Genomic DNA, 13,470 nt, shown 5'->3' on the forward strand with positions numbered 1-13,470 from the left:
CCCATTTTGGTTGAAAGATAAATAGTTTAATGCCTGACAAATGTCTACAGTTAATTATTCACTCCACAAGCCAACTTGCGGCATTGGTAGAGGTACTTCTGGAACCACTATCACTTCCCTTCTTTCTTATTCCACTTGAGAACTGTGAGTGGGAAGAACAACTGCCAATAGACCCCTGCATACGCTCTAATTTCTCTGACTTTCTCATACTGGTGGTTTCGAGAGACACATATCACATTACAGAAGACTGAATTCAGTATTTTTATCTTCTGTCAGTCATCTATCTTTATGGTAGCAGTGTGGTCACCAAGTGACTGAACAAATGATTTTTTTCCACTTACTGACTGTACGTACAACCAAAACTTCTTATAATTTTTTGCCAGTTCAGTTGGCAACATTTTATTTTCAGTCATCAAAGTTATTAGACAAAATGTTCTGTATTATCCTATAATCCCCTCCCCCTCCTCTCTCATCGTCTACTGTAAACTGATACAGATCAAAACAATGTTTTTAAAAACGAACATCATTTCCATGAACATATTATGATGTTGACTTATATTCTTTCCATACAAACCACACGCACTGTTGTAATTTAAGAAATGTTATTCACATCAGGCATCACATCAGAGTTCCCTTCTCTCACACACTACTTCATAGTGATATTTTTACGGACTGTTCCAACCTCCACAACCTGAAGAATGAATAGCCAGACAGGGCCAATATACACACATGCATTGATTTATGAATAATAGACGGAACAACAAGTAAAATATCCAATAAAAATAACTATGGGTGTTGTCAAAAGCTTGCCTTAAAAGATGTGTACACTAAAACCATACATAGCTGTGGCATGGACTCTCAAACATTTCCAGCAAAACATAACAGAGAGAAGAGATTTGCTGGCAAACTATGTAATCAAATGTACCCCCAGTAACTACTGAAGATGTTCTAAATAGGATTTGAGAAAAAAAATTATGGCATTTGACTAAAAACAAAAGCAATAGGTTGACAGAACATGTTCTGATGCATCAAGGAAGAGTTAATTTGGTAATGACCGGTAGTAATCCTTCCTTCAGTTGTGTAACAGATGTTGCAAGAGATTTTTTGTGCTGACATCTACTTTTTAAAAAGAACATTTTCCAATTGCTAAGTATACATTAGGCATAAGCTTCTAAGTAGTTCAAAAAGGTTTTGCCACAAACCTCATGACTTGCATAGTTCCATGTCCACATCCCCTCCCCCCAATAGTCTTAAGCAGAGGACATCATTACAGACAGCCACATGTGTAATGAAGGTAAAAATGAACCTTAATTCTCAATGTAGTTTTGTAAAGTGCATTGCATCTCCAATTATGAATGGGACAACCCATCTTGTGTACACTGTTGAATCTGATAACATGACCTAAGAACATTTTCAATTTAGACTATTCATGCATTAGTACTTTACGGTGAGAGAAGTAGTCAGCACAGGAAGTTCCCCACCAAGTTGGTGAACACCAGAGTAGTACCACTAAAATATCTGCCTTCACCAGATTAAAATGACCACAAACAACTGTTCAAATATACCAGCACTGTAACACACAGGTTGAATGAGGAATCATCTGGATTAGAACCTGGGCCAATTGTATTGGATTCCCATCATCAATAAGTGCAAAATTTGATATCTGCTGATCATGCATGTGGAAGTGGCTCGTACTAATACATAACCCAGGCATGCAGTTCCACGGATGCAGCACAGAGGTCCCACGTACATACAGCTGACACTCCTTATCACTCTTGAGGGTGATATGGGGGCCTGTACAGTATAGGAACAAGATCCTTCAACCTGTCGTCCTGCTATATAGCCAGCATTTCGACAATGGGTTAGCCTTCCAAGATGATAAAGCAGCACATCTCACTCACTTTTTGACCATCTTCCTCCAGCCTCCAGGAGGAAGACATCAACTGAATGAAATAGCCAGCAGTATATGCTGCCAGGAGACTGATTCATCAATCTTGGGATCAGCTGAAACTTGCACTGTGTATTCACAGGAAACCTCTTCGCACTGTGGGAGTCTCTGAAGGGCTGCCATCGAGCATTGGGATAGGCTTGAGTAGCAATGTCTCGATCGCATTGTGGACAGCATGCTGGGGAGGATCAAAGTACGTTACAATGCTTCAGGCAGAGAAACACAGTATTGAATGTTACTCAACAGCAGATTTTGATTTCACAGGTGTGTAAAAATTTGCAAACGATCTGCTTTTATTTTCATAATTATTTTGTTTTATTTCAGAGTAAAGTCACCTCCAATTTTGTGGTCCCTTGAATATACGATCATACATTTGCAAGTATGCATGTGGTGCAAAACCTCCTTCTGGTCAGTTTGTATCAGACAGTGAGAGTACAAGTTCTAGATATAAGCTGGAGGAACTTAGTGTCTCAAATACAGATATGGACTACAGAGCTATTTTCTCTCTCAAGCAAATTGTGATACTGATAAAACTCTTTAGAAGCAAAACCAATATTCTTAGAGATGATTGTGGTTTATAATGATAAAATTTACTTGATAAATTACATTTCTTATTAGTATATAAAGACAAGACTATTTGCTTTTTACTTTCATTAAAAATGTTATTCATCAACTATATGAAGGTTACAAGACATCTTGAATACAAAACACTGATAAAATTTATGCATTTCAACTAAAGCACCCCTCCCCTTAGCCGCCCCCCCACACAAAACTCTTTGGTAAAAGTAAAGCCACAGTTTCACACAAAATTTACTTAAATCACATACAACTACAAAACAGGGCAAATTCCCTCTTAAAGGTAGAGCTGCCCTACCAGCAGAACATAAAATATACATAATTAGTGTGAAATACTGGTGCTACGGGGGCACAAATTCTTAGCTCCTCTGGGTGTGAAAGCTATCAACCAGTGTTCAATGGGCACTGCTTTATATACAGATGGGTCACTTTCATAACATTTCTGGGACCAGAAGGAATAACTCCACATCAGGATAGTTGATTTCACTGATGGCAACTTATTGTCCATAACTTTCATCCAACTTTCCTCCAATTGGCACAGCAGTTATCAACATTGCAAAAATGGAGACATGTACGCCTGCTGTGTGTTTCTGAGAAACTTTCTCAATTACAACATAATTTGTCAGAAGGGAACAATAAATCATTTGATGGGGCTTCTGTGAAATTATATTGAGATTACTAAGAAAATCACAGCTGATCACATCTCATTTGCTCCAGCAGCTTCAATCTTGGATACAGTAAGACACTGTAATGTATATGATAGGTGATTGATGGACATATTGGGAAGATGGTTGGTTGGTTGCTTGGGGAAGGAGACCAGACAGTGTGGTCATCGGTCACATCGGATTAGGGAAGAATGGGGAAGGAAGTCGGCCGTGCCCTTTCAGAGGAACCATCTCGGCATTTGCCTGAAGTGATTTAGGGAAATCACGGAAAACCTAAATCAGGATGGCCGGACGCAGGATTGAACCGTCGTCCTCCCGAATGCGAGTCCAGCGTCTAACCACTGCGCATATTGGGAAGAAAAATGGCTGAGCAGCAAAGAAAGTGTCTGCTTAGACTCATTGATATTCACTGTAGCGAACTCTTGACACTGATCTAAAATATGTAAAATGGTATTAAAGAACTAGTAGAGAGTGCTTTCCCTCTTAAAAGCTAATATATCTGAAATAACTCTGGAGCTCTTAAGGAACCAAGGTGGGTAATGCACTACAACCTCAGCAAAGGACAGTCATTTGTCATCTCCATTTCTAAGAGAAAGCTCTTTGTATGCAGTTCGCTTGCAGACCTCTGGTCCTGGACTGGTACATTTAAGTTTGGGGTGTGTCATATGAGGAGTCAGTGCCCTCCCCTCATTTTCAGTCCACAATGATGAGGCGGAACACAATAATTATGTGAAAAATACTTTATTTCTCATTAAAAGTGATATTCAGTAATACTTTAGAAGATGCCCACAGGCTGCGGCCCTTGGCTGGTCAAGACATCTGTCTGCTCACTGTCGTGCCTCCAGGCTACCTCAGGCCAATGCTCTCAATAGATGCTCAGCAGTGCCTGCTTGAACACAGAACCTGGGAAGTCCAGTTCTGCACACACAAAGTTTTAATATTTCCCAACAAGGAGCAGATTATGCTAAGACAGACCGACCTGTCCAATTTGTAAAATGCTGCTAGATGGCACTTGGAGTGTCAAGTGAGTTACAGAAATCAACACTCTTTCTACACGTCTCTGAGGACCCTACTGGTTTTCAAACAGTTTTTAAAATACTGTTCTATGAATTAGCTAGCAACAGTAGGGCATACATATGTCTGAAGGTACAATATAAATCTGATATGATTTTTCAACATGAGTAAGTGCCATCGGATGGAAACTGGAGACTTCCAAGCCTCAGCGCAGAGGTAGTGGATGAGACTGGTCCTAACATTTTATATGCCAGCCTGCTGTTCATGTTGTGTGCGTCAAAATTTTAAAATACTGCGCATTGCGAGGCACCAGGTTCTCAGATACCTCAATTGTAGCAATTAAGTAAGTATCATAAGAAAACTGAAGCATATGATCACATCAAATCCTTAAAATTTGAAATGGTGTCCCTCACTCTGATTTTTAAAAGATTAAAAACATGATATTAGCTGTTCAAAAGAAACATAAGGTGTCTTTCACATGTCACATAGAAAGTCATGTACATTTCTCTGTCTTGTTTCTGAGTTGTTGGCAACAATCTGATTCAAGTACACCACATATGATCATACATGTATATTCTTTTGCCATTATTTCCTCGCACTTCATAGCATTCTTGAGTGTGTGTGTGTGTGTGTGTGTGTGTGGGGGGGGGGGGGGGGTCCAAAGAGAGATAATCAACCCTCTCCCCTCCCCAATATTCACCTGATTTGGCTTCAGGAGACATCATGCTCTTCCCTGAACTTAAATCTGTCCTAAAGGACGAGCATTCTCAAGATCCTTAATAGCTTCAATGGAACTTGGTGGTGATTCTGAACAACATTCCAGTTGAAGAATTTCCAAAGGTGTTCCAGAACTTCTATGATTAGTGTTGTGAGTGTGTAGCAGGAAAAGGATTGTATGTGAAACTAACACAATAATTATTTTCAAATATTACAGACCCACTTCATCAATCATTTTCATATGATGAAACATCACATTCATCCCTTGGATTTAGTGCTGAAGTGTGTGGGGCCGATAACAATTAGGGCTAACAGAGGATGTTGTATACAAAGAAGGGCAGCACAAATGGTCACAGCTTTGCTTGACCCAAAGGAGAAGGTATCTAAGATGTAGAAAAACTTACTGGCAGATGCTTGAATATAAATGCCAAGTATGTGAAATCGAACAAAATATGACTGGATTGAGAATTTCTTGTAGGGTGGATGCAGGGTATTATCCCAAACCCAATGGAATTCCTGTGTGATTCCAAACAGAATTTGCAGCTGAAATAACTCTCATTTTAACCATAGCATACTGTAGATATCTCGGCGAAGAAAAATGTTCTGAATAAATAGAAGAAAGCACATAAAACACAGTCCACACAAAAAGTAGTAGAAATGATCCACAAAACTATTATCGAATCTCATTCACACTCATCTTCTTTGGAATCCTAAAACATATTCTGAACTCAAATTTAATGAGGTATTTTGAACAGAATGATCTCCTACATGGCAACTAGCATGGATTTCAAAAGCACTGATCAGCAATGATCAAGGTAATCAGGTGGCTTCTGAAAAGCATCTGACTTGGTACCAGACCAAAAGCGCAACAATATTGGGCATCAAACAAAATTTGTGATTGAATGAGGATTTCTTGATAAGGTGGATGCAACATATTATCTAGGGTGGAGAGTCATCAAAACACAACTAGAAGTTAATTCAACTGTGCACAGGGAAGTGTGTTGGGACCCTTGCTGTTCATGTTGTATGTTTTAATGACCTGGTAGAAAATATTCACATTAATTCAGACTTTATGAAAGTGGTGCAGTTATATATAATGAAATACTATTTGATAAAAATTTGCAAAAGTATCCAGTCAAATCTTAACAAGATTTTCAAGTTGTCCAAACACTGACAACTTGCTTTAGATGTACAGAAATATTCTATTGTAGGGAAAATAGTACCTTGTGACCACAAGTAAGTCACAACTGAAACCAATCAATTCATCCAAATACCTGGGTGCAACAATTTGCTGGGGTATGTAATGTAATAATGAATAGTAGACAAAATTGGCAGACTTCAATTCACTTGCAGGATAATGAGAAAATGGATTTGATCTACATTGGAGACTATGTTACAAAACATTTATATCTGACGAGTATGAACGTGTGGTAAGTGAAATGTCTTTTCCGCTGCTCTCCTTTTCTACTCCCCATTCCCCCCTCCCCTCTCCAACTAAGCCTCCTGATGCCACACCACGCAGCCTTGTCTGCCCACAATCTAGTCCCTGCACGATCTGCCAAGCAGTGATAACTCCTCTTTCTCCACCTGTACTCTGCCATCCCTCAACCTTTCCCATCCCATTCCAGACTGCTGCTTCCACTCGACATGATACATGCATTTTGGCCACAGCAGCCAGACAGAGCAGTCACGTAGGCATGAGGCTTGCTTTGTGTGTGTGTGTGTGTGTGTGTGTGTGTGTGTGTGTTTTTTTCTGAAGGTTTTGGCCGAAAACTCAGTGTGTAACAGTCCTCGCGTTGTGTTTGTCTGCAACTCAACATGTCATCTTTATGGTGAGTAGCAATCTATCCTTTTCTTAATAATACTAATATCCCAACCATTGTTTTGTTAATGTAATGTTGTAAAATTAAATTCAACTGAGGACAAAAAAGGCTAATATCTAGACCAAGACCAGGACCAGCATCAGGCAGGGCAGTGATTGCTTACTGTTCATAGGCTGGCAACTCATCAATTTCACTTACGCAATGAGATGATACTTTCACGTAGCCAGGGAGACACGAGGAGGAAGGCAATGAATTTTTAGCCCCACCATTGAAATCATTCTCTTCTTTGTTGTTTTCACAAATATCTGACCATTTTTCTCAAATGTGTCATGAATTATGAGATGGTGGTTAGGTTGAGACCGAATAGAACAGGTTGAATTGCTGCATGTGAAACAAGCAGCAATTTAAATTTATAGTCTTGATTGTGATAAAAAAAAATCAACCTTTTTTTCCTCTCGCTGAATGCATTATGATTTCTGACACAATGACATACAGACATGAGAATGTCACACTATTCCTTTGCCTCTTGCTTCGAACATGTCTTCTATCTGCTGCTGTCTCATTGGCTGCATAAAACCCCTCTTTCATTCCCTTCATACCTTACAGTGACTGCTGACAACAAAGCTGCACGAAGCATGTAAGCACTGGCCTCAATCTAGAAAAAAGAAAAGATTGCAAAAAAGGCGGTTTCAAAAGCATTAAAATATGATGCACCAACTTCTGATGATGACAAAGAAGATAGAAGAGTGGTTGAGAAAGCAAAGGATTTTGATGTAATGATTTCTCTTATGAAAGAGAAGATTTCATCTGTTGGGAGGTCTAGAAAAATCCAGATTCTGATCTTGGCTCCAGAGTCTTGGAGTCGAAATAAAGTGATGAAAGAATTTAATGCGAGTACATGGTGCGACAAGCTAGAAAGCTAAAATCTGAAATAGGTATTTTGGAAACTCCTGGTCCAAAAAAAGATAAAACTCTTTCTGAAAATACAGTAAGACTTGTAACAGATTTTTACGAAAAGGATGAAAGTTCCAGAGTGCTACCTGGAACAAAAGACAAAGTAAGTGTTCAAAAAAATGTGTACATGCAAAAAAGAGACTCATTTCGTGTAACTTGAGAGAACTCTATTATTCTTTCAAATGGGAGAATCCCGAGGTAGAAGTAGGATTTTCAAAATTTAGTTTCTTGAGACCTAAATGGTGTATCCTTGCTGGTGCTGCAGGCGCACACACACTGTATGTGTATGCAGTATCCACCAGAATGTTAAACTATTACTGGATGCTGTGAAAATTGAAGAATCTTATAAAGACCTAATTTAGATGCTTGTGTGCAACACGGAAAACCAAAACTGCATGCTACATCATTGCGACAGCTGTCCTGCAAATACTGCACTAACTGAGTGCTTAACTGAAAAACTAAGTGAAGATTATGATTTAGAAGAAGAAATTGTAATCAGTCAGTGCGTTAACACAGACAGGGCAGAAATGATCAAACAATCTTGAAGACTACATTTCTTTATTGGTTAGGTCATTGGAAAAGCTCACCCCGCACTCGTTTCTAGCAAAATCCCAATCAGCAGCCTTTAGAAGATTGAAAGAAGACCCACCACCCAAAGCAGCAATTATTGTGATGGATTTCAGTGAAAATTATTCCTTTTTTATACAAAATGAGATCCAAAGTTACCACTGGAATTGAGGTGGTTGTACTCTACACCCAGTTGGAGTTTTTCTAAGAAATGAGGAAAACAATGTTTTTGTTTCCAACCACTGTTTTATTAGTGATGACCAAGAACATGACACTGGTTTTGTTAACTTTGTACAAAAAGAAATTACAAAGTGGCTGTCATTACATCATACTGACATTGACTCAGTTCACTACTTTACAGATGGTTAGGCTGGGCAGCACAAAAATAGAAACAGTTTTAAAAATCTGACTGAACACTTGAGAGACTAATTTGAAGGCCCAACACTCTTTTTTTTTTTTTTTTTTGCAACAAGTCATGGGAAGTCAATTTGTGATGGCCTAGGAGAAACTATTACAAGCATTTTAAGGAAAACCGGTCTACAGCTTTCAGACGAAGAACAAATAATGACAGCAATCAATGTGCACAAGTTTTGTGAATATATATATATATATATATATATATATATATATATATATATATATATATATATATATATATATATATTAAAAACAAAGATTCCAAGACTTACCAAGCGGGAAAGCGCCGGCAGACAGGCACATGAACAAAACACACAAACACACACACAAATTACTGCAACCGATGGTTGCTTCTTCAGGAAGGAGAGGGAAAGACGAAAGGATGTGGGTTTTAAGGGAGAGGGTAAGGAGTCATTCCAATCCCGGGAGCGGAAAGACTTCCCTTAGGGGAAAAAAAGGACAGGTGTACAATCGCGCGCGCGCGCACACACACACACACACACACACACACACACACACACACACACACACACACACACACACACACACACATCCATCCGCACATACACGGACACAAGCAGATATATTTAAAGGCAAAGAGTAAGGGCAGAGATGTCAGTCGAGGCGGAAGTACAGAGGCAAAGAAGTTGTTGAAAGACAGGTGAGGTATGAGCGGCGGCAACTTGAAATTAGCGGAGGTTGAGGCCTGGCGGATATCGAGAAGAGAGGATATACTGAAGGGCGAGTTCCCATCTCCGGAGTTCGGATAGGTTGGTGTTGGTGGGAAGTATCCAGATAACTCGGACGGTGTAACACTGTGCCAAGATGTGCTGGCCGTGCATCAAGGCATGTTTAGCCACAGGGTGATCCTCATTACCAACAAACACTGTCTGCCTGTGTCCATTCATGTGAATGGACAGTTTGTTGCTGGTCATTCCCACGTAGAAAGCATCACAGTGCAGGCAGGTCAGTTGGTAAATCACGCGAGTGCTTTCACACGTGGCTCTTCCTTTGATCGTGTACACCTTCCGGGTTACAGGACTGGAGTAGGTGGTGGTGGGAGGGTGCATAGGACAGGTTTTACACCGGGGGCGGTTGCAAGGGTAGGAGCCAGAGGGTAATTGGTGTGTGTGTTTGTGTGTTTTGTTCATGTGCCTGTCTGCCGGCGCTTTCCCGCTTGGTAAGTATTGGAATCTTTGTTTTTAATATATTCATTTTCACTTTATTGACAAAAAAGAAGCTGATTTGCTACGGTTAAAACTAGAAAAACGTTTTCCAGCAACTCAAACCATTCCTGGAACAAGAAGTTTTCATAACTTCAAACCCCTTCCAACAGACAACCTTGAAATTAGAAGTACTACAGATAGTGTAAATCTTTCCTTAGTCTTTTCTTTCCATTCTTCTTCTGATTCGGTTCATGTTGAACCATCCATAAATAGCTATGTGGCTGCAAATTATGATGGTAACTGGTACTTTGGACTGGTAAAAACAATATTCAATGATTAAGAAGATGCAGAAATTCTATTTCTACATCCTTCAGGACCAGCTGCATCATTTTATTGGCCTGAAAGTGAAGATTCTTGCATAGTGCCTTTGGAGCACATAGTCTGTGTAGTAGACACACCTCAATCAAGCGGCACTGGAAGAATGTATTACTTCAAAAAAGACTGTATCAAAAGAACTGAAAGCTCTCGGATGAAGTGGAAAAACAGTTTGAATCAGCATTAATGTTTATTAAAAAGACAAAATTACTCAAAAAATTCAATGTTTCAAGCAATCGGTTGGATTATACATAAGTGTAGTAAGCACACTACCTTTGTACATAATTCTAATGTACTCTACTATAATTAATAAACATGTTTAAAAAAGCCATCATAATTTTTGTTTTATCAAGTAGCCTACATGTTTCAGAGTAAATTAAAACAAATTTGAGCATTCTATCAGGTCTGAGACTCTAGATATTGCAATTGTTATAAAACAAAACATCCGTTAAAAATAAAAAAATACATTTTTTTCCATAGAAAATATTAGGCTAATATATTTTAATAGTATCATTTTTATCTTCAAATATGTATAATAAATAAACTTGCTGCAAAAATTCATGATATTATCTAAAAGAGTTTTCAAGATAAGCAATTTTAAAGTTTTGAATACAAATTAAATTTACCATTTCCGAAGGTTCGGGAAACACAAAACATAAAAACTTTAAAAATTTATAAAAAAAAACTGTAAGAGATACAGAAAAAAATAATTGCAGGTGTTTTCAGGATGGTATTAGAACCATTTGAGCCAAATTTCATGAAAATCTAAGGAGGTGGGTGTAAAATTTATTTTTTATTGGGTGATTTGATATGGAATGACCCTCCTCCATGAGAGGAAAAGCTGTTTCCCTACACACAGTTCACAAGCAAAAGATACTGTCATTAATAAACACATAGCACTGTCAAGAAAAGCATGCTCATTGTTAGTATAACCAGCTGAGCAAAGTAACTAGGCCCTAATATGCTTCATGTAGTGTTTACAATAGACACAATACAACCTGAAACACACAATACAGATGACTGAATATGACTTGAAAAACAGCTAGTTCTCAGCAGATACACTGTTAGTGAATACAATTTGTTACAATCTGACTTTAGAGCTTGAAAGAATGCTTCAGAAGCAATGCAAAAAAATCATCAAACTTAATTTTGTCCATTGGTGTACATAACACAATTTGAAATGATGCTCCTCATATAGAAAAAAAAAAATCACTTTTTTGATACAAGAAAGTTTTAATTTTACTGCATCTGTATCTGCTAAAATTTTATGGAGGCAACAAATATACAGATTTATTTGTTTGGTACAATAAATGTAGCCTACAGATATCTCTACATCAATAACTACATTAACATGTGATTTGAAATAATCAGTCATAGTAATTGCTGAAAGATATGAAAAGTAGTTAGATCCAATAACATTGTTGAGTTATTACTGAAGACATCCATGTATTTCAGACAGTCAGCCCACTCACTTATTAACGGAAACAATAAGTTGTGATTAGTTACATCTAAATATGGGAGTGGGAAGTCCTTGGCTCCATACTGTCCTACACCTCATGCAGTGTACCCTTCGTTGCTAGCCCCATGTAGACCTACTCGGTTATTTAAGATACATCAGAGACTTTTTTCTCATTGTATGAACTGATGTTTGAAAAAACCACTTGATATACCATGAAATACTCCATCTAGTACTGAATAACTATAATCATGACTCCCTGATGAATTTCAGTACAGTACTATTTACGATTTTCCTTTTATTGGGGGGGGGGGTTCACACTCATGCAGAACTTTTCGAAAGAAATTTCCGCTACCTGACCAGAAACTACAGTTTATTTATTTCACACAACCACGGTTTCGGCTTTACAGCCATTCTCAAGCGCATGTTCCAATGCTCACCTCCCTGTATGATGTATTGTTTTGTGTGTGTGTGTGTGTGTGTGTGTGTGTGTGTGTGTGTGTGTGTGTCGTCCAGAAATATACGATAGCAGTACAAATGATTATTGCTATTGGTGATTTAAGAATGGAGAAACTTTTAAGTTTACTCTGCATATTTCCTCTCCCTAATGGTACAAGTGCTATCTGTGGAAACTTGGTGTACATGGGCAGTATTTTCAGACTGCAAAAAGTATGCTGTATAAGTCAAAATAAGAAACAGAGCAGCAGCACATCAATCACATTTTCAGGACAGAACTAATAATGAATGGTGATCAAATAAATATCGTTCATTGTTAATGCAATTTTATATTTACTTGGGTGACATGACAAGTTAAAAACACATATTGTCAACACATACAACACATACTGTCAGTCTCAAGTCATCTACATAAATATCTCACCTTCACAAAACAATGTAACGTCTGTTAAGCTCTCGGATCGAAATAAGTTTCCAAATGTTGTTGCTAGATTGCTGCCAAAACTGTTCCACTTAAGACAGAACTGCTGCTGTGAATCCATTCCAGATGTTGTTTGGAATGTATCAGCTGGAATGGAAGAATGACATAACACAACACTTCCAATTTCAACGCATTAGAATAAATTAACTTCACTGTCAAATCAATATAACTCATTAATGTTGTCGTATAAAGTGCATACTATTTCAAAACTAGTAGCGTTTCCGGACATCGCGTATATGATTTACAACAGCACTATGAACACAGCGTGATACTGACAGACGCAAAATGATCAATAAAGTGATGGTAAATAACTACGAATGTAAATACGCACCTCCCTGCTGTTCTTCAGACTCACATGGGGAAGCCTAGCTCTAAAATTAGTATAGTGCAGTAAATGCACTTAGGCCTAAATAAATTTTGGTTCGTAACTGCGTTTCCAAATAACGAGGCCAAATCTAATTACTGTCAATGTATATATGTGCTACGTTCCGATTTTCTACATAAACATGTTTAACAGGTGTTTTTATACAAATCCAACATCGTTCAAGGTAAACCTTGCGCCAAATCATAAACATGCAACCATCTTGACACGATTCATGCAACACCAATGCTAAGATTCCATGTCCGCTGCAGGAGACTCCCGCAAAATTCACAATTTGCAATATTGTATAATGAGGTCCATATAATTTGCGCTTACGCGATAACACATATACGGCGTTGCATTTAATTTCTATTTATTTCAAATAATACCTGAGATAGGTCCGTTCAATATTTATAAATAACTTAATTTCTCTAACCCGTGCATAAAAAGAAATGTTGGTGTAGGCTACAGCCGGAAACAGTTGTGTACGAATT

General features: G+C 38.2%; 1 protein-coding gene across 2 annotated transcripts in view; it reads right to left on the reverse strand.

Moving 5' to 3' along the window:
- The window catches only part of LOC126365756 (zinc finger protein chinmo-like), a 126,254-nt gene extending 112,793 nt beyond the window's left edge, over positions 1-13,461 (reverse strand). Inside the window, exons 1-2 of one of the 2 annotated variants that reach the window (XM_050008253.1) lie at positions 12,947-13,461; positions 12,559-12,702 (exon numbers count right to left, since the gene is read on the reverse strand). In XM_050008253.1, coding sequence (XP_049864210.1) covers positions 12,559-12,676 — 118 coding nt within the window. In that variant the 5' untranslated portion in view covers positions 12,677-12,702; positions 12,947-13,461. The remainder of the gene's footprint in view (positions 1-12,558; positions 12,703-12,946) is intronic. The other variant, XM_050008254.1, reaches the window with a different exon arrangement.
- Positions 13,462-13,470: the final 9 nt, after the last annotated feature.

The sequence above is a fragment of the Schistocerca gregaria genome, chromosome 4, assembly GCF_023897955.1.
Source record: "Schistocerca gregaria isolate iqSchGreg1 chromosome 4, iqSchGreg1.2, whole genome shotgun sequence".
Lineage (NCBI taxonomy): Eukaryota > Metazoa > Arthropoda > Insecta > Orthoptera > Acrididae > Schistocerca > Schistocerca gregaria.